This window comes from Microtus pennsylvanicus, chromosome 11 (assembly GCF_037038515.1).
Source record: "Microtus pennsylvanicus isolate mMicPen1 chromosome 11, mMicPen1.hap1, whole genome shotgun sequence".
Lineage (NCBI taxonomy): Eukaryota > Metazoa > Chordata > Mammalia > Rodentia > Cricetidae > Microtus > Microtus pennsylvanicus.
The window spans coordinates 58,513,383-58,533,639 of NC_134589.1; the positions used below are offsets into that span (position 1 = coordinate 58,513,383).

The 20,257-nt window shown below is 47.6% G+C and overlaps 1 protein-coding gene across 1 annotated transcript; it reads right to left on the minus strand.

Annotated features, from left to right (window-relative positions):
* Positions 1-15,946: 15,946 nt before the first annotated feature.
* Cdrt4 (CMT1A duplicated region transcript 4) lies at positions 15,947-19,798 on the minus strand. Its single transcript, XM_075941813.1, has 4 exons — positions 19,776-19,798; positions 19,580-19,619; positions 19,412-19,477; positions 15,947-16,504 (listed from the first exon to the last, which is right to left on the minus strand). Exons 1-4 carry the CDS (start codon positions 19,796-19,798, stop codon positions 15,947-15,949), a joined length of 687 nt encoding a protein of 228 aa, XP_075797928.1.
* Positions 19,799-20,257: the final 459 nt, after the last annotated feature.

A 20,257-nucleotide genomic window follows, 5' to 3' on the forward strand; every position in this document is an offset into this window, starting at 1 on the left:
AAGCCTGGAGAAAAGGAAATGCCAAGAGACACTAAAGCCATGTACACATGAAGGAACGTGACGCTACTGAAAGGGGGAAACCAGACACGAGGAAGGAAGCGATAGAGGTGGAGAAAGCCAGCGCAGCTGGGCTGGTGGCTTCGGTTGGTTTTGCAAAAGGAGGAAGAACACAGAGTAAAGCTGCTCAAACAGCTGCCGCATCCCTCCCTGGACAGGCGGGCATGTAGAAGTGGAGAGAAGAGCAGGCCACGTTCATCAGGAACTTCAGCCTCCCACAGGCTTGGCTTCAGGAAAATGCTGAGTAAAATGTTCTATTCCTCTCCAAGGCTTAGGACACAGGGCTGCACCTCGTTGGAATGTATTAGCTGAGAAATGAGGAGTGCCTTTAAAGTGAGAAGACCCGTATTTAGCCAGTCCAATCTCTGCTAGATTGGAAATCCAGTTGGCTTAGAAGATAAGGTGGTACCCTTGGGGAGTACCAGGCAACACCGGGCAGCACCAGGCACCACCAGGTAGCACCAGGCAGCAATCCCTTCTTGTCTGAGCTCTGTGGGGCAGCAAGAATCAGTTTTTTCCAGTAGTCCCAACAGATCCATCATCTTCCCCAGAGACTCTGGATGAGAGCTTCAGATTGGCTAGTGCCCTGATTGCAGGCTTCCCTAAGACTGCTGTACAAAGATCAACAGAGAAAGAAGCATTCTCAAGCCGGAGTTTACTGTATTCATGGTTCTAGAGACTGGAAGCCTAAACCGAAATGCTGGCAGGGCTGTTGTTCTAGGGACTTTGAGGAGTGTTTTCTTTGGTACTCTCCTTGACATGTGCACACCTCTCTCCATGTTCCTATGGTGCTTTCCCTGTACACTGGCCTCAGCATCCAAGCGCCTTGATATGCTAGTCACACTGGTTTAGCGTCCACCCTAATGGTCACATTTGACATGATTATCTCTATAAAGACCCTATCTCCAAAAAAGGCCATATTCTGACATAACAGGCGTTAGGGCATTAGCATATAAATTTAAGGAAGCAACAAACCCTCATGTAGCCTGTGTTCAACTTTGTTTCCACAGCTGCCACCTTGGATGTTGCTTCTGGGAATTCTGTCCCCTTTCTCTTCCCACATACCCAGCTTCTTAAAGTCACTTGTAGCTGTCTCCAAGGAAAGGGACACACACAAGCACCCCACCCCCACCCTCAGACCCAAGCCTAGGTGCCCATCCTTCACCTATTCACTATAACGGATGTCCACATTTTGCTTCGTTTGGCAGAAAAGTTTCATAATTACAAAAAGTAAATACATACACGCATACAAACATGCAAACATACATAGTATTTGCTTTGGCTAAGGAGCTCTCCATGCTTATAAAGTCATTCAACATACAGTCTTCTCTTGATATCCACTGGGAGTTAGTTCAGGACATCCCACCCAAGGACACTAAAATCTATGACTGTTCCAGCCCCTTCTGCAATTATATGGTATTTGCATATAATTTACATACATTCGTTATGCACATTTTCCATTTCTAGGTATCCCACCCTGCTTTCTATTGCTGTGATAAAGACCATAACCCAAAAGCAACAAGAAGGAAAGGTTTATTTCATTTTACAGTTCGCAACTCATATTGAAGGCAGCTAAAGAAGAAAATCAAAGACTTGGAGGCAGGAACCAAAGCAGAAACCATGAAGAAATGCTGCTTGCTCCCCGTGGCTTGCTCAACCTACTTTCTTATAAAACCCAAGACAACCTGCCCAAGAGTGACAGTGCCTCCAACTGAAGGGGCACTGACTTGAATGGCTCTTTTGATTGTCCTCAAGACAGGACACTGTGACTCCATGGGAGAACTATTGGGTTCCCTAGAGAGGTGTCTGTGGTTCTGATCCTGCTGCCAGCTCTGAGGAGCGTGACGACCACAGGGTGATACTCTGTGTGTCCAGCTTGTTCAGCATACCTAAGGCCCCAAGCATGGCATTCCAAGGCCTCAGGTTGCATGGCACGGGTGTACCCAAGAGCCAACTGCTAGCAGTCACTCTGAATACATTCTTGGGAGACAGTATGAACCTCCTGTGGCAGAAAGCCCACGGTCGGACAGAACAAAGCATATGGTGTTCTCAGTACTCTGCTCCCTCTTCTACCGAAGGGTCTGTGGTCATCTAATCTCAGGCAGCTCTGGGCTGCCTTGCCTCTGTCAGCTCAGCCTGGGGAGGCTTTCAGAAGTCTTGGAGGATTCTAAGCTAAGGTGTATTCACTTTTATTCCTCCCACTATCTATCCAGGAGGGTCGCCTATCTCACTGAACATGCATTGAAAGTTACAGTTCATAGGAATATGGGAACTGTGTCTCTACTGATATTCTCTCTGTAAAGTTGCTGTCACCTTCTGAAGAGTGTCTCTGAAGAGTGTCATTCCCTTTGGGGGCTGTGGCGGACTTCTTGACCGACGAGGAAGAACGACCACCACATCAGGATTCTACTCAGATCACGCTTTACTGGAGTGCCCTTGATTGATGGGGAGCAGGAAAGGAGGGGGCAGGAAAACGAGGGGCAGGAAGCGGAGGGGCAGGGAGCGAAGGGGAGAGACAACAGGAAGTGAAGGGGGAAAGCGAGAGAGAGAGAGAGAGAGAGAGAGAGAGAGAGAGAGAGAGAGAGAGACATAAAGCGAAGGGGAGAGACAGTAGGAAGCGAAGGGAAGGGGGGCACTTAGGCAGCCGCTTAAATAGGGAATTGGCACACGGGTCGCCCTGTGATTGGCTGCCACCAACAGCTGATACCAGACCACATCGGGATAGGCTCAAGGATCCTCATCCACCGCGCATGCGGGAAGCGGGGACGCACAGCTCTCAAAGCTATAGCCAAATATGGAGTTGATTATTACCAACAAGACAGGATGTCGACGCCATCTTGTAATGGCGATCCTGTCCAGCTCACTACAGGGGGCCATTTTCCTTCAAACCAGCACAGATACATAGGCAAATGGATTAATGATAAACAGATATATAATTGATAGAGAGATGATATACAAGCAAGTAGATAATAGATAGTAGATAGATAAGTAGATAGATAGCAGATAGATAGACAGAGATAGGTAGATAGATAGATAGATAGATAGATAGATAGATAGATAGATAGATAGATAGATAGATACCCACCATGATGTGGGATTCCTCTCTGTATGCTGTCAATACCATTGGGGAATAAAGAAACTGCCTTGGCCTGTTGCTGAGAGAAAGGAAGCAGAGTCAGTGAGAAGCCATTTAGCCCAGCCAGAGATAGATGCTGGAACTTTTCCCAGTAAGCCACTGCCACGTGGCAATACACAGATTAATGGAGAAGGGTTAACTTAAGATGTAAGAGTTAGCCAATAAGAAGCTAGAGCTAATGGGCCAAGCAGTGATTTAAATAATATGGTTTCTGTGTGGTTATTTTGGGGCTAAGCAGTCAGGAACCAACAAGCTGCCTGCCCTGCAACACCGCCATAAATATTTAACTGCTTGACAAACAACATACACAAAATACTTTTTCTTTCTCTGTTTTTTTTTATTATTTCATTCAAACACCAAGTCAGCTTTCAGTCTGTACAGTACACATCTTGGTTTTAGGCTACAATAAGAGAAAACATTGTCATGAAAGCCATGACAATTGCAATTGTGCAGTGTATTATATATAGTCCAAGAGCATCCTGTGCATCCTGTGCACAAGGCTCTTGTGTGGGCCAGTGATTGGCTCAAGGGGGTTCTTTGTACATTATCTCTTCTCACCAACACAGCTTCCTGGTCTGTCTTGAATTCCCACAGTGAAATCCGCACAGAACTGGAACCAGAAGTGCCTGTTATCTCATGCTATGCCCGCTCCTCCCAGCAGCTCTGCTGCCTCAGCACGTCCTGGAGTGGCAGTGAACTTCTTTCAGAACTCCCTCCAAGTGATCTAATTGTTGGGCGGCATTTTTGCATTCAGGACTTAGGAAAGTGTTGTGGTAGGGAACATGCCTCTTCTCCAAGTGATAGCAAACCACATTGACTTGCCAGGCAGTACCCAGCATTCCCCAGGCCAATTGTCCATCATCGTAATTCCCACCTTCCTGCCAAGGCTCTTGCAGGCAAAGTCCACTGAAGTCAAACTCTTCTCTGATTGGATTTTATGAGCCACATGGTGACAGCAAGCTATAGATCTTCGTTTCCTCTATTAAAGAATTTTGGGAGAGTCTCTTTTAGGATATTGATTTTAATAGGGGCTAGATTTTAGATTATTTCTATTTTTAAAAAGGGGGATGGGACAAAACACACACAAACATATGCGCGCAAACACCTGAATTGCCATGATGGTCAGTTTCTCTAGTGTGGCTACTCCGATGGTGGGCAGTTTTAAGCTGCGAACATAAAGTCTCTGATTGATGTGTACAATTGCCACCACGCTTGATGAGATTTTACAATGAGCTGGAGACCTTTTTAGACTCACTGAATCCTTGCCTGTCTCAGTGATAAAAATGGGGATACTATGAACAGCTGCCTCCCAGTGCTTGTGCCGCTTGAATGAGGTAAGACACCCGTCATGGTCTACAGCAGTGTCTGCCACTCAACGCCCGAATACAGCCATAGTTATCATTTCCCCTTGCCTGTGAAGAAAATCTCCACTTCATAGATGACAGGAGCCCCATTCTGGTGGACATGACTGTGGATGGAGCCGAGACCCTGAGCCTCCAGCTGGTCCACCAAAAAAGGCAATGTTACCCTCCATCTCTTCATCCTAGCCTCTCTGGTTTCCAAGACTCCCCTGGGACTGATGCAGTGGTGAGTTCTGAGAATGTTCCTGAAGTGAGAAGACTTTCCGCAGTGTGAAGATCATGAAAATAAAAAGAAGAGTAGAGGGCAATTTAGCACAAGGCACCCCAGATTGCCAGAACTCTAGTTCCGGATCACGTCTGTAGCACTAGCACCCCTGATGACATTCTATAGACCAGGAATGCTCACTCCTGATTCAGGCCTAGTAGGACACATGGGAGATGGGATTGACATTGAACTCCCAGGGAAGATGCTCTAGGCTGAAGGCAAATGACTTTCTTCTCACCTGAGCGGGACTCACAGTTCATTCACACAAATCAAAGTGCTCCCTGCTTCATGGCCACCCCTCTCTGACATGTCAGCCAGGTCTCTGAAACCAGGAGGCAAGAGCCCCAGGGTCTGTGCATTGCCTCTGGTGTATGTGAAGCTGACTGAGCTCATTCTAGAAAAGAAGCAAAGTCTAAACACTTGTCGGTACCAAGAATGCAGCCACACTAGATGAGAGGAACGGGCTTCCAACACGTGACTCAAATGGTTCCCAGGTAAGGGTCCTGGTGAGTCAGGCTCCCTTGGAGCTGCTTCTCCACAGAATGGAATTTCACTTTCCAAACCTCTCAAAGAGGTTGCAGAAAGCCTAGGACAGGGGTGCACAATGGGAGCCTGTTTCTGTGGATGCTTTAAGACTATAAGAAAGAAGCAGAGAAGGAAAAATGCCTAAAGATCTGCTTTTGTTTCCTACACTCACCCACTCCAAACATTAACTTCATACCAACCTCCCACTGCATCTGAGGACCATAGGAATCCCTGGACGATGCAGAAGAGCTAAAGAAAGCGTATTTATTTACACTAGCTGGGGCCACAGGGTGGCCCCACAGACTACCCAGTGTGTCCTATTCAACAGTCAAACACCAAGGTTACCAAGGGTGGGTTTTTTTCTGATTTGCATTTTCTATACTTTCTTTCTTTCTTTCTTTTTCCTTCCTTCCTTCTTTGCTTGCTTGTTTATATATAAAGTCTATCTTGAGACTGCTACATAAGTTGGAAAGTTCAAATCCTGGCCCTTCCTATCATACCTACTGGAGGTAACCTAAGCACCTCTTCAACACACTCAGCACAGCAGGGCTGTGACCTCGGGGACAGAGGCAGGTGGAGCTCTGAGTTTGAGGCCAGGTATGTCTACAGACTGAGTTCCAGGACAGCCAGGGCTACACAGAGAAACCCTGTCTCAAAATTTAAAAACAAAAGAGTATAATGCTGTGCTAGTGAAGCAATTTAATTCTGGGACTTATATTAACAAGTTGAAATAGTCTGAGGGCAGACTAGAAAGCTGAGAATTGGATATGAAGCAAGATGAACATCACTGTAGGGAAGACAGTTTAATAAATGCTATTGGTAAATCTGGCTGAGTATGGGATTGGGGGAGTCAAGCAAACCTCTGCTGTGCCTTCATATAAAAGATTACAGGTGAAAGTAGACGCTTAAATGAAAGAAAAAATTGACAAGAGTAGCAGAAGAAATGTGAGACAATGTTTGCGAATCGTCTTGAGCAAAACCTTTACAACGCAGACAGAATTTAGAAGTCACGAATAGAACTACTAACTAGGTTGGCTGTAAAATATGTAAATCTATACAATAACACTAAAGTGTCAAAATACAAGGGAAATGGTGGGTGAGATGTTTAAAAGACAGACTACAAACAAGGGCTGACATACAAAGGGCTTACTACAGAGGCCGGACTTGCAGTCCACAAGTCAAGGTCAAAACCACAATTATGTTAATGAGCAAACAATGAGGAGGAATATAAAAATGAAAACCAAGGGACCTAGTAAAGTACAGGCTTGGTTTGCACAGGGTCCTTACGCTGCACAGGCAGAACGAAAGGGGCCAGGCAGGCTATAGGGCACTCTATAGCATAGTCACCATGGCTGTGGAACTGAAATCTGAATATTCGTCAAGAGGACCGATAGTTAAACATTCTCAGCGTTAAACTCTAGGCAGCATTTAGAAGCATGAGATGACTCTGTGCTCAGAGGCAACAGCCTCTGCAATTTCAAAGAGCTTGGAAACGCAAGAGAACAGTGTGGAATATTGAATGTATTTGTATGTGGGCGATGGGTGGGGTGGTGTGTGCATTCATCGGTCTTCGCTTTACTAAGCAATTACTGTGTATCAGGCTCCATTCCACACACTGTGGACACAACAGTGAAAAAAACAGACAAGCCTTCTGCTCTCATAGAGTGTCATTAATGAAGGAGAAAAACCGAAAACAAGAAGTAGAGCCTGTGCGGTGCCACGCAGGGCAGAGATTGCATGGAGAAGAGAAGGGGGCAACTCAGATGAGGCCCGCGGCAAACAGCTCCTGTGTGCAGCACACGTGAGTGGAGACTTGAAGAGGATATGGAAGAGAGCTAGGCAGCTGGAGGAACATTCTAGATGGTTCAGAAGGCAGGCAGGTAGGAAGGCCTGGGGAAGAAGCTTGCTGGTGTAGATGAGGCTCAGCAAGGCCACAGGGGCTCGAGCAGAGCTACTGAGAGGGAGCTGAGAGAGGAGAAGAGAACGGGTTTGTTTCTGCCCATGGTCTCTCGTCTCAGCTTGTAAAGCAACTTTATGATAGCTACAGAAAAATGACTTACACATCTCACTGAGGGATCCTCACAATCTCAGAGTCGTTAGCTGGGGTTGCACTGTAAGCCACCATGTGGATGCTGGGAATTTAACCTGCATCCTCAAAGAGCATCCTTAAGATGCTCTTAACTACCGGACCATTTCTCCAGCCTCGCAATGCCATTTTTCTAAATGCACACGCCGTTGCATACACAGCAGACAGACTCTTCCTCACCCTTCCACGCAGGGAAGAGGGTCTCCTTCCAGAGTTCCCGTCTAGTTGCAGACCTGTCCACTATACAATTCTAGACGGCATGACCTTACCCCATGTCACTATAAATTTGTATGTTTATTGAAACAATTTCCAGCCCGTGGCCACAAGGTCTTAATTGAGGTACAGTCCGATTCAGAACTCCAATGTGCGGCAGTGATGTGTGACATCAGGTAATGTCCCAATGGAGCCCTACCTCAGGAGCCCCACAAGCCACCTAACACAGCCCATCGCCAGTCCTAGGCCTCAAGCAGAGAACCTCCCTTGCCCACTCCCCACATGGGCCTTCAGCCCAAAGCTGCAAGTTCGTTATGCTCCAGGTTCCACGGAGCTGTCCAGCAGCTGGCGACGCTGATACACGTGAGTTCTGCTTCTAATCGGGCCAGAATTCCATGGCTGCTTGCTGGGCACGTGTCCTGGGTGGTGTCTGCACCATGCCTTTGGTGGAGGGACTGAGGAGGATCCAGAGTGAGGATTGCGGAGCCGGGAGTGTGATGGTACCCACGTGGGGAGGCCGCATGTCTACCAAGGATCTGAGATCTGGAAGGATGGCTCATTTCTCTACCGTGGCAACTTTGCAGTCTGTTCACCTAGGCCCCTGAAGCTCAGAGACGAGTTTCGCTCGGTATCTGTCCCTCAGTACTGGCACCAAGTGGGAAAACTGAACAAGTTGTATGTCTTTCCATATAGATATAGCCCACCATATTCATAGGTACTGGGTCCACATTCAACAAACTTGATAGGCAGTATTTTTAAAGAACAATGCAGAGCCTTTTGTTGTCATTGTTCACCAACCACACAGAATAGTAACATTTTCATAATCTTCACATGACCATGTTTATAATCTAGAGGGGATGAGTATACAGAAGTCCTCTGCTCTGCTAAGCCATTATGAAGTCCCAGCTGTTCTCTTATGCCAGATGGGACAAGGTAGGCAGTAGGAGTGCTGTCGTTGTCTTTTCTAGGTCACAGAACTAGATACATCTTAGGAATAGAGCATCAGTAGTACCAGTGGCACTGTGTCTGTGACGGAAGAACGAAGAAGCTATTAGTAGGAGAAAGTGAGGTGCAGGCTACGATATCTCTAAGATTAACAGAGAATTGCGGGAGTTTAGAAATGACATGGAGGTACCGAGACCCATGTTCAAGGTGAAGCTGGCCCTCAGCAGAGGACAGAAATCAAGTTTAGGTTACGGCCTCATGAAAGTAACCTCATGCAGTCGCAACTCGCATTCTGCCGCTCTTCCCCCAGGCCTTCAAGGTTTGCCCTTTACACCCTGTCAGGGCTACGCTTTGGGAAGCTGCAAGAGCCCCAGTGGCTATGTTGAAGTAAAGGAAGATAATTTTTTTTCTGTGATGGGATAGGTGGCCAGGGTGACAAGTGGCCATTGGGACAGTCTTGTGGAATAGGCAAGCATCCCTCAGCGCTTGGCAGGAAGGGTTTGGGAACGTCCCGTTGTCCTCAGGATGAAGGCTCCTACTCCTGGTAACTGAACATGGAAGAACACGCCATCCTTAGGTTTGCAGAGATCAGAATCCTCTTTGACAGATTCTAAGAAAACCAGTTACTAACAAGCAGCATCGTTTTATTTTGCAATTACAAAGAAGACAATGGAGATCAAAAGATAATGAAGGAAAAGAAAGGAGAGCAGGAAGTAGTGAAGGAGAGAAGGAAGAGCAGGAAGTAGACAAGAAGGAAAGCAAGGGAGAACAGGAAGTAGAAGAAGGAAAGCAAGGGAGAGCAGGAAGTGACAAGGCAGGAAGGAAGGAAAAGCAGGAAGTAGATGAGGAAGAAGGGAAAGAAGGAAGAAAGGAAAGAAAAGAAGGGACGATGAAAAAGGAAAGAACCACAGCAGTAATGTCAAGGTGGAAGTGTACCCCATTTTCCAGCTACACGGACCTGGAATAGCAAGCAGGCTGCAGAGTCACTGTCACAGAGAAGACGCAAAGGGACAGAACTGGCCCCTTTGTGTGAGAAAACCGGGGAAATGGAGGTTGTACTCTCAAGGACACTGGAGGCTGGGGCCTGGCACCTTCCCAAGTCTGGGGTGGACACTCAAGAGACCTCAAGGTCTCCTTTGTTGCTGCCCTGCCCAGTCCTCCAGGACAGAAAAATCAGGCCGAGAGTAAGCCCTGGGACAAACTGCAAATGCTTGGCACTTCCTCTGCACTGTCACCAGGAGCAGAAAGCGAGATGCTCGCTCTGAAAGCCAGCCTGCACGAGGGATCAGCTCCATGGTGCTACAGAAACAAACATGGAAGGAAACCAGGGCTGAATATAAACTGAAGACAGCTTTGCAAAGTTTGAAAAACTCACCCAGCCACGAAAATTCAATTTGGCCCCAGCTTCGACATGACCTCACTCTCTTTTATGAGCAGCTGTCCGGACATTAATCCTGCCTCCTCCCATAATCCCCTCTGCATGAGGAAGGGAGGTCATGAGCCCTCAGCAAATACACTCTTGCAGCAGCACCCCAGGGTTCCTGCAGAGCTGGCCTTTACACTCTGCCGGGATGGTATGCTTGTCCGGTGTCTCTACCACAAAAATAGAATCCCATGTCTGCCGCGTCCACCCAGGGCCCTGGCACGCCGCCTGGCACAAGCAAGCACTTGGTGTGCGTTTGCAGAATGCCTGTCAGCATGCTGCGTTAGGGTTGTGAAATTATGTCCTTTCTGATAAAGGCTAGAGAAAAAAAAAATAAACTTGGAATTTCGTCACACGGGCTTGAATTGGGCCTTTTTAAAGGAACAGAATAACCGGATGTATTATGATTTTGTGTCCCGTGTTCCTTCTATTTTTTTCCAGGATCCTAAAAGAAAAACACATTAAAGGTATCCATTGTTTACTTTACTCGAATAATAGTGTTGAGACTAGGAATAAACCCCACAACAAGGCTGCCTCTTCCTGCCTCCAAAAACGTGTTTCCCAGCCTCTTGTCCCTGAAGAACTAACTCTCTTCTCGGTACTTGTTTTGAGTCTTAGGGCTTGCTCTTATAAACGCTTTACTTAAGTAATACTTGAGCACCAGTCCTGGGCCAGACCACACACTAGACTTCAGGAGATAGATAGGAGAAAATGTCTAGGCTTGTCTGATATCTGTGGGGCCACAGGCACAGAACAAGCTGACCACATGAAGAGGGGTCTCAAATAAAACTGCTTTACAATAAGGCCCTGAGCTCGGCAATCACAGACCGAACCCCAGCAGGACTGTCGCTGATAAAATCTAAGGCTAAGTGAGCCCACACTCAGCGCTGGACGGCTTGGGGGCCACTCAAGGGCCCTCCTGCTTCTGTCATCATCCACTTACCCAGGATTCTGAGCAGTAAAACACATGTGGACAGGTTCCAGTGTGCACAAAGGGTCAGCCACACTCAGGCCAACCTCCCTCCAGCAGGAGTTGGCTCTCAAACCAACGAGAAAACTATGCCCACTTGGTACATGTGCATAAACAGTGCCAGGAGTCAAGTTCCCAACTTGTCTGAAAGTCTGGGTTTCCTAGGGTCCCTGTATTTGTTAAAAAATAAGGCACCACTCTGGGTCACTGAAGAACCAACGAGAGGCAGGAAGTGAACGTACGCCGTAAGCTGTGCTGGGCCCTCGGTAAAAGAGCTGCCTAGAAATGTCAGAGGTGGGATGGAAATTTTTACTGTCTCTGGAATATGAAGCTAAGGCCACGCCACCCACACTTGGCTTGTGTACCCACGGGAGGCAGTTACACATCTGCATATCTTACCTGTGGCACGGAGACATCAGTCTGGATAGAGGGAGGCCCAGAATGTGGGGGGCACAGACTATGGGGTGATGAAATTCCAAGTGCACGCACCTTCTGCTGCCTTTACCAGGAGGAACACCATATCACACTTAATTGCTCTCTCAGCCGGCGTTTTCAGTGTGCTGCCAAACATCCTACAAATGCGTGCCAAGTGTAGGTGTCAGGGCCCCGTGAGGACACGGTAATACAGGTGTTCCATGTTGCCTCTTGCTCTTTCCAAGTGCCTAGTCATGCCCTACAGGTTTAGTGATGTCACCCTACAATTTCCAAGAAGTCGACTGAGACCCTGGGTCCCAGATAAGGGATACGGGCCAGGGAGGGGTAGGAGGTAGGAAGAGAGTTTTCAACGAGCAGAAACTCAACTTTGAGTTCCAATCAGGTTTCTGTTTACTTCCCTTCCCCAACACCCCTTCTGGGGCTTTCTCGGTCTATGCTCCATCTGCCACAGAAAACTCGAGGCCTCTGGAAATTTGCCCTTTGGTCTGTACATACAATACAGGGCTGTGGGGTGGGAATATGAGTTAAAGCCGAAAAGGACCATGTGGTGTGAATGGCCCTGTTGGCTTGGACACAGCTTACAAAACACTTTATAATACTTTTCTCACAGCTGCTGGCAAGACACAAAGAGTAGAAGGAGTGTTGGGGCATTTGAGCCTTGTTCTTTATCTCCACAGATAGGAGCTGACTGGGATTCCAGTGCGGGGAACTGGTCTCTGTCCCGTGCTGGGTCCTCCACTTCCCTTGAGTGCTTAGCTACCTTGAAGGAGCCCTGGCAAGGCCCAGAAATCATTGCCTCGAGTGCCTGTTAAGTTCTTCCTGTCCTAAAGGGGGAGGCTGTACAACTGTGTGATGGTTACCCCTCCTCCCTAAGGACACTGGACCGCAAAAACAAAAAGGCACACCGGGTTTGCTGCATCTGCCATACTTGAATACGGCTCACCCTACCTGCTTAGGCCCCACCTCTCCCTCCCACCCCAGTTAGAGAGGTCCCAGATGACCCTAAATGTCTCCTTTGACACATCCATACCAGAACCTCTGTTTGCAAGTTGCCCTGAAGATTCCTGCAGCCTCTTATCAGTCAAGCAGGCCTAATCTCCATCAGGACGGGCCCCAGGCCAGCAGCTGAGGAAGCTCCAGAATGTAGAACTGCTTGACATCCAAAGCAAAAGTGACCAGTGGCTCGGATATGCCACAGAGGTTAAACATCAAACGTCTGACACCCCTTTGGAGTTTGCACGTGGTCAATACCATATTGTGCACAGAAAGCCGAGGACTCCGTGTAAAACGGCTGCGTGAAATGTGTCAGAACGTGGCCTTAGCTATCAGCAACACAGACGGGGTGACAAAGTCCACATTCTGGCCCCACACAGACCACAAAAGCAGCCAAACCCACTGTAACAGCAACTGTGTTAAGAGAAAGAAAAGATACCGAGTACAGAGAAGATAAATGAGAGGAGGCTATAGGCTGTGTAACATCAGAGAAAGTCAGTTCCTTCTTTAAGACTGCCAACTAGCTTGCTCAGAGTAACCTGAGATACACCAGGATTCCCTGCTTTGAACCAGCAGATGAGGTTACATGGAAATAATCCACATTCCACTTCACGCATGCCCTGCCCGCTTTGAAGGATGTCAGGGTCCTGGAAAGGAGCCGTGTTTATTTCTGGAAGCATGAGGGATGAGCAAATCTGGTCCCAACAAGTATGTTCTGGGCTTTCCCAGACCTCAAAATTTCAAGGCCTTATCTAGGGCAGTGGGACCTGTGCTCCAGTGGCCTGTGAAGCCAAAGACAGCTCCTTCTCTTTGTCTTGGTACACCAGGGCCTCTGGACTGTCGTCCAGCCATCCTCGGGGAGGTGGGCTCACTGGTCCTCATCCACATAGCCCTCAGGAAGGTCACATAATAACATTGGATACGGTAAGTCACTGAGCCTAAGGATCATCCTGAACCCAGTGATCAAAGCTTTTCTTACACACCAGCTTGTCCTGCCCAGCAGTGTCTTCCCTGTAGCATCCCCAGTTCTCTTGTAAATAGAGCCAGTGGCCAGAACCATGTGTCCCCACCTAGACTTAAGCTGAGTTCTCCATTTCAAAAGGAACTGGATTCTTTTTTCTGTTCTAAAAATGCCCCGTGAGGCATTGCATTCATAAAGCCCCGTGAGATGCTGCATGCACGAAGTCCCATGAGACATTGCATTCACAAAGCCCCATGTGACGTTGCATGCACAAATCCCCATGAGATGTTGCATGCACAAAGTCCCATGAGACATTGCATGCACAAAGTTCCATGAGACATTGCATGCACAAAGTCCCATGAGACATTGCATGCACAAAGTCCCATAAGATGTTGCATGCACAAAGCTCAGGCCCTTTCCACCGTGGCAGAAGATGTGACTCACATCCCTGGCTCATGCCTCTGTCATTCCACACTAGGCAGAGAAAGAAATTATTCTAAATAGTGCTAGCTGAAAACCAATTACTGTAGAGTACATTTTTAAAAGAATTTATTGTATACAAAGAAGATAATATGGATAGGCCTATGCAAATCCACATCACTCTGCCCTTAAAGGAATTAGAGAAATAACCACAGTCACCTGATCCTGGCCAGCACTCACAGAGATGCTGTAACCCATGTTCTCCCAGATGTACCCTGGCCAGAAATGCCCATGAAGGACTAAAGAGGTTTTGCTTTGTTTGTTTTGGTTTTGTTTTTATTTTTAACTTGTTTGTTTGGAGACAGGGACTATGTAGCCCATCATTCTTCTGTCTCAGTCTCCTGAATGCTTGAGTTGTAGGTATATATTGCTACATCACAGTCTTAAGATAAAAATTCTCCTTAGAAGAACTATCTTGTATCTCCAGCACTCAAACTGTACTTACTGAGATTCGCTGGGAAGTAGCTACAATTTTGCCAAACTCATACTGGCCCAGGGTGAAGAACCCAGGACTGGACTGCGAGCTTCTGATTTACAATGGTGTTCAGACAGAACTGTCCAGGAGCCGGAGACTAAAAATCCACACCCTCGAGTAATGCCAAACTTTTACAATCAATAGAGAAGACACACTGCAAAAAGAATTGGGCTTTTTCAGATGGCAGCTGCAACTATCAGTCCATCACACCCTGACCACTGGATCTGGAGGAGACGGACATTAACTGCCCTGAAAATACTCAGGAACATGGGTAGCGTCATCCATGATAACAGAGAAACCCAAACAGGAGGCTGCCTGTGCCCGAAGACAAAGCGTGTTGACTTTGTGACTGAGGAGAATTGACTTGCTTTGCAGCCAGATGAAGAGCATGGGTGAGGCCATGTCTAATTGTCACCTGACAAATGGCATCTGGTGTCCAGCCAGGGACCCCTGAATCCTAATCCATCCCCCACAGTCACATCAGGTCCACTCCCCAAGCTAAAATAAAGAAGTACAAGAGAGTGTCAGCAAGACGTCTCCATGAGTAAAGGTCTTGCTACTAAATTTGACAACCTGAGGTCAGTCTCCAGGACCCACATTGCCAGAGCACAAGCACTATGACACACTCGCTATGACACACTTATACATGGACACACAGGAAAAAAAAAGTTAAAAGTATCTTTTTTGGAAACAAAGAGGAACCTTCCAATTCTCTCTCTATCCTCCTGTCTCTGTCTCTGTCTCTCTCTGTCTCTGTCTCTGTCTCTCTCTGTCTCTGTCTCTCTCTCTCTGTCTCTCTCTCTCTCTCTCTCTCACACACACACACACACACACACACACACACACACCCTGGGATATGGCAAGACTGGGAATCAGCGGTGGCTTTCCTGCTTATGTCCTACCACACCCTGCCCACAGAGGGCGCTAGCAGGAGTCCACGTGGTTAGAGGGAGAAGAAGGAACTCACCAGCCGCTTCCTGGTGGTTCCTACCACTCCTTCCCACCCCTGGCAGCTTCCCTTGGAGCCCTTTCTGTCAGCCAGGCAGGCAGTAGAACCGCCTTCCAGTATTTGAATTCAAATTTTGAGTTCTTTAACACTCACTGAGACAGCCTCAGGATGTCTTTCAGTGAAGGGAGACAGGGACCCCTCTCAGGGGTGTGGGATAGGACCCTGCAGGGGCTCTCCTCAGCACTGAGTCAGCGATACAAGCCTTGGAATGTCTGAGCTTCACCACACATCTCCCTCCTGCAGGCATCTAACTTCCAATAACTCTAGGGACGGCGCCAGTTCCCTTGGGGGCTACTCCTGTCAATAACTGGATTCTTACTTTGCAGCCCTCTTTCGTCACCTGGTTAAAGAGCCTATTAAATGAAGACTGGTAAAGTCACTCCTGTGGTTTCTGTCTGCTGTCAGGACACAAACACCCATGCAGTTGAGCCTTCAGCAGCTACAATTGCACCACCCCAAAAGTGTTGGGGTTGTCTACCCACAGCCTGCTTTCCGATATGGTCCCTGTCTGCCAACCTATGTCTAAACAGGAACAAGGGCAAGTTTCAAGGACATGGTGTGTTGTAGCAGATAGAGTTGTACATTCTCAGGGGATGGCTTCAGGGCTCTTGGCTAAGCTTTGGCATGCGGCTCCTTGCTGGCCTGCAGTAAGCCATAGGGGAGCTTCCTCATCACAGGCCTCCTGGAGAAGATGATCTTGTTGTAGTTGGATGTGGGACCCTCTCTGACTTCCATCTGTGATTGTGTAGGTTCTGGAAGGAGTGTGGAACTCATGTTTGTGGCAGAGCAAGGTTCCCACGTGGATTGCCTGGACTCAGATAGGGCATCCTTGAGCAAGAGCTCTGAGGACTTGGATGACTTCTCCCTCTTCAGATGCATGAAACTAGGTTTGTTCAGCCTTGTGGGTTTGATGGTCTCCTCATAAGAATGAATGCACTCCAGGTCCCGGGCCCTGCTTTTGTCAATGAGGCGCCTTACTGCTGGAGAGGTGTACGTGACATAGGCTGGCCAGGGGTTGTGGTTTTCAAGCAGTGTCACGGGGAGTTCGAGGTTTTCTGTGAGTTCCACTAGAAAAGAAACACGGTGGTTTAGAAGCACTTGCACACTCTGCAATGCCTCAAAGAACTGCAGGGGTCTTCCCCCCTTTATTGAGTGGGAATAAAACCCAACCTAAAGGTAATAGACAGAATGGTATTCTACTGACTATATCGATTAAAGAACAGCACAATACTACTAAAGAGAGAGACTTTGATTAAACTGGCTTGCTTTCAAATGTTTTTATCCAATTGTTTGTTTAAGTCCCAAATTCTAGTGTCCTCAACTAAATGTCTGCTTAGAAAGCTATTGAAGAGCCAGGCAGTGGTGGCGCGCATACCTTTAATCCCAGCACTGGAGAGGCAGAGACAGGCGGACCTCTGTGAGTCCAAGACCAGCCTGGTCTATGAGAGCTAGTTACAGAACAGACTCCAAAACCCTGTCTTGAAAAACAAAAACAAAACAAAACAAAAAAGCAAGTTGTTGAAGGACTGTGATCTAGTGACCCCTGAGTGTTCACAGGAGGTTCATTCCAGGGCCCCCCACAGTTCCCAAACTCTGCGTGTGTTTAAGCTCCTTATTGCAAAATGTTGTGTGCTGGACATGGAGGCGAACACTAGTGAAATCAACACTCAGGAGGCAGAGGCAGGTGGATCGTAAGTGTAAGGACACACTGAGCTACATAGACTATCTCATTTTTTTTCAGTAGGAAAAGCAAGATGCAGTATGTGTGTAGAACCAGAGTGGTTCTTTCGTGCTTTGAAATTACCTCTAGAAAACAAAAACACTAACACAATCAGTGCTCTGTGAGTGCTGCACTATGGAAAAGATAATGCTTTGGATGCACCATTATTTGAGTTCAAGCACTTATACTACCCAGATATGTACCATCAAGGATGTATCATCAAGAATATACCTTAGGAGACTAGAGTTTGCTGGTAGAATGCTCGCCTCGCATGCATGAGGCCCATGTTTGAGACCCAGCACTGCAAAAAGAGAAATTTTAGCTGGACGTGGCAGCTTGGGCTTATAACCCCTAAACTTAGTAGAGACAGGAAGATCAGGAGTTTGAGGCCAACCTGAGCTACACGAGAAACTGCCAAAACAAAACAAGACAAGACAAGAAAGAAAAAGAACAGAAACAATAGCAAATTAGGTTTAGGATTCAGAGCATCAGCCTGCTCCACCTGAAACAGGATGAACCTTGAACAAGTGTCTCGCTCTTTCTGAGCTCTGGCTGCCTCAGCAGCAGCATTGACTTATCTGAGGGAGACCCCTTTCCAAAGGCTTCCCTTGCAGATTCGCAATAACTCGAGCCAAACCCTCAGCAGTTCCTCTGGTAGGCAGCAATCACTAACGGGCCGCTGTTACCTTCCAGCTGTGTCTCTGGATATAAACTGCATTTCATCCTTATTGCATCTTTTGGTTGTGGTTGTGTTGGTGGTTTTTTTTTGTTTTGTTTTGTTTTGTTTTGTTTTGAGACAAGATTTCTCCGTGTAGCTTTGGAGCCTGTAGACCAGGCTGACCTGGAACTCACAGAGATCCTGCCTGCCTCTGCCTCCCGAGTGCTGGGATTAGAGGTGTGAGACACCACAGCCTGGCATTTCTGCATCTTATAATGTAGGCATCCTCCATATTTTAACAGAGGATGGAACTAAGGCTGCTAATTTTGTACAGCTCACTAATGGTGGGGTCTGAACTCAACGGTAACACGGTCCTCCGTGAAACTGCTGCCCAGAAGTTCTGATGCTTGAGACCATGGTGGGAGCTTTGCTGAGATTTCTACCCACCCGTTTGCTAGGTCCTTAGCCGGTACCGAGTTATGAGCACAGCAGGCCTTCCTTCTCACATCGTGGTTGCACTACGTGTACCAGAAATGACAAACACCTCCCCTGCATCTGCCACTGGCCCCATTTTTCCTGGTGGTGAATCCTTTCCCTGGTTTTACAGCCTTAGGTCATTTCAGTGGGAGTTTGTGAGGCAGAAGAATTAAGTTCATCTTGCCATCTCTAACCTGCGTTCAGAGAAGCAAACAAACATGGTAATTGGTATTAGTCAAGAGAAAAAGTTCCCAGCCCTTGTGTTACTCTCCATGATTGCCAGTTACCTGGAACTATTAAGCAGAAAAGTCCAGGAATAAATAATTCACTGATTTTTTTTATAAGATGATGTTATAATTTTATTACTAGTTACTACTGCTAGTTTTACTGAGTCTACTTTATAAGCCTCATCATGGATACTCACACATAGAAGATGACATAGTAGATACAGGGTTTAGTGCTATACGCTGTTTCAATCACTCACAGGTGTTTTGGGACACATCCCCTAGGGAACAGAAAATACTGTACCATATGGCCTTGGGGAACATGGAGAAGCTGGAGTTGGGGAACAGATCTGTCAACAAGGAGTGTACTGCAAAGAGTTCCATATCTCTGCTGTGGTCATGTATCCCCCAGCCCGAAGAACACACCTGACATGGTCTTTCACTAAGAAACACCTATGGAGGCTCCAAGTACAGATGTAGATATCGCCTCCTCCCCAGTCCCTCCTTGTATCCTCAAAGCAAAAGCAAATATCTTGCAGGTTGGACATTAACTTGAAAATAGCAGAAACAAAGCAAGCAGCAGTCACAGCATCTGCTAAATGTCGTATTTTCTACCAGCTCAAGAGCCGACCCCCTCTGCCCATTCCCTGACTCTTGTTATTCTTCTGCCCCAGTTCTCTCCCATTGTTAGAGTTTTCTTTCTATCACAGATCCAAATGGCTTTGGGAAAATGTGAACGCCAGGGCCTCCCAACGTTGACCAGTGATCGATAGCCACCCTGAGGATTCTAAGTCCCGTGGTCTGCCCCTTTGGGGAGAGTTGGGTGGGTCCCAAGGCCTGCTAGTGTGGCCTTGCTCCAGCTTCTTAGATTGCATGACCAGTTCTTCAGGAGTTCTGATTTCAGATCCCCTGGCTTTTCAGTCTGAGCACTGGGCAGTCCTGGAGAGTCCAGGTCTTATTCCTACAAGTAAGGCAGGGGCACGGCCCCACCCACTAACTTGTGCTTCCCAGCCTGCATCTGGGTCACAAGTGGCTGAGATGGTCAGAAAGCTGCCAGGAGACTCCTAGAGGGGCCCCAAGGAGGGGCGAAAGTCAGACTAATACTCTGTGTGTTCACGAAGACGGAAGAGCTGGTGGGCACCATGGTCAGTGGTTCTGAACCTCACAGGTCCGTCCACCTGGAGAGCTTGTCCAAGCAAGCAGATGCTGGAGACGGAATCAGGCCCTCACACTAGCATGGCGAACACTTTGGTGGCTAAGTCATCGCTCCTCTGCTCCAAGATTTCATTATTTATTACTCAGCTTTTCCATCTCTCTGGCACTTAAGCATTTGAAAGGATCATGGAGCCTTTCAGCCCTCACCTGCCAAAGTCCCATAAAAACATGCTGCCGAGGAGTTTTAATGAGTTCCCAGGAGATGTCAGTGTGACTGGGCACCAAAGCCTGAGAACTCTGGACCGAGGGTCAGTGCTTCCCAAATCTAACAATTCCTAGAATAACCCGCAGAGCCTGCGGCTGTGCCTTCCTCCCGGATGCTCCAATCCAATGGATCTGCTGGGAGTCTCTGAGAATTTGCTTCCACAGATAACTCCGAAGGATGACGATGCTCTCGAGGTATGACCACGCTGAGTGCCGCCCTGTCTGTGCCCAGCACGAGTAATTAGTGCCACCTCTGTCTGCTGCAACAGAAGTGAGCTGTGGCCTTCCACCTCGTTCACACGTGGGCCACACACCTCTGACACAGAAAGGCTCCATGTCTCCACCACCTTTTGTTCCCCCCAATCAGGGAGCTATTTATGGGATTTGAATATGTCATTAACAGAAACTAAGTTCTGATGTTTCCA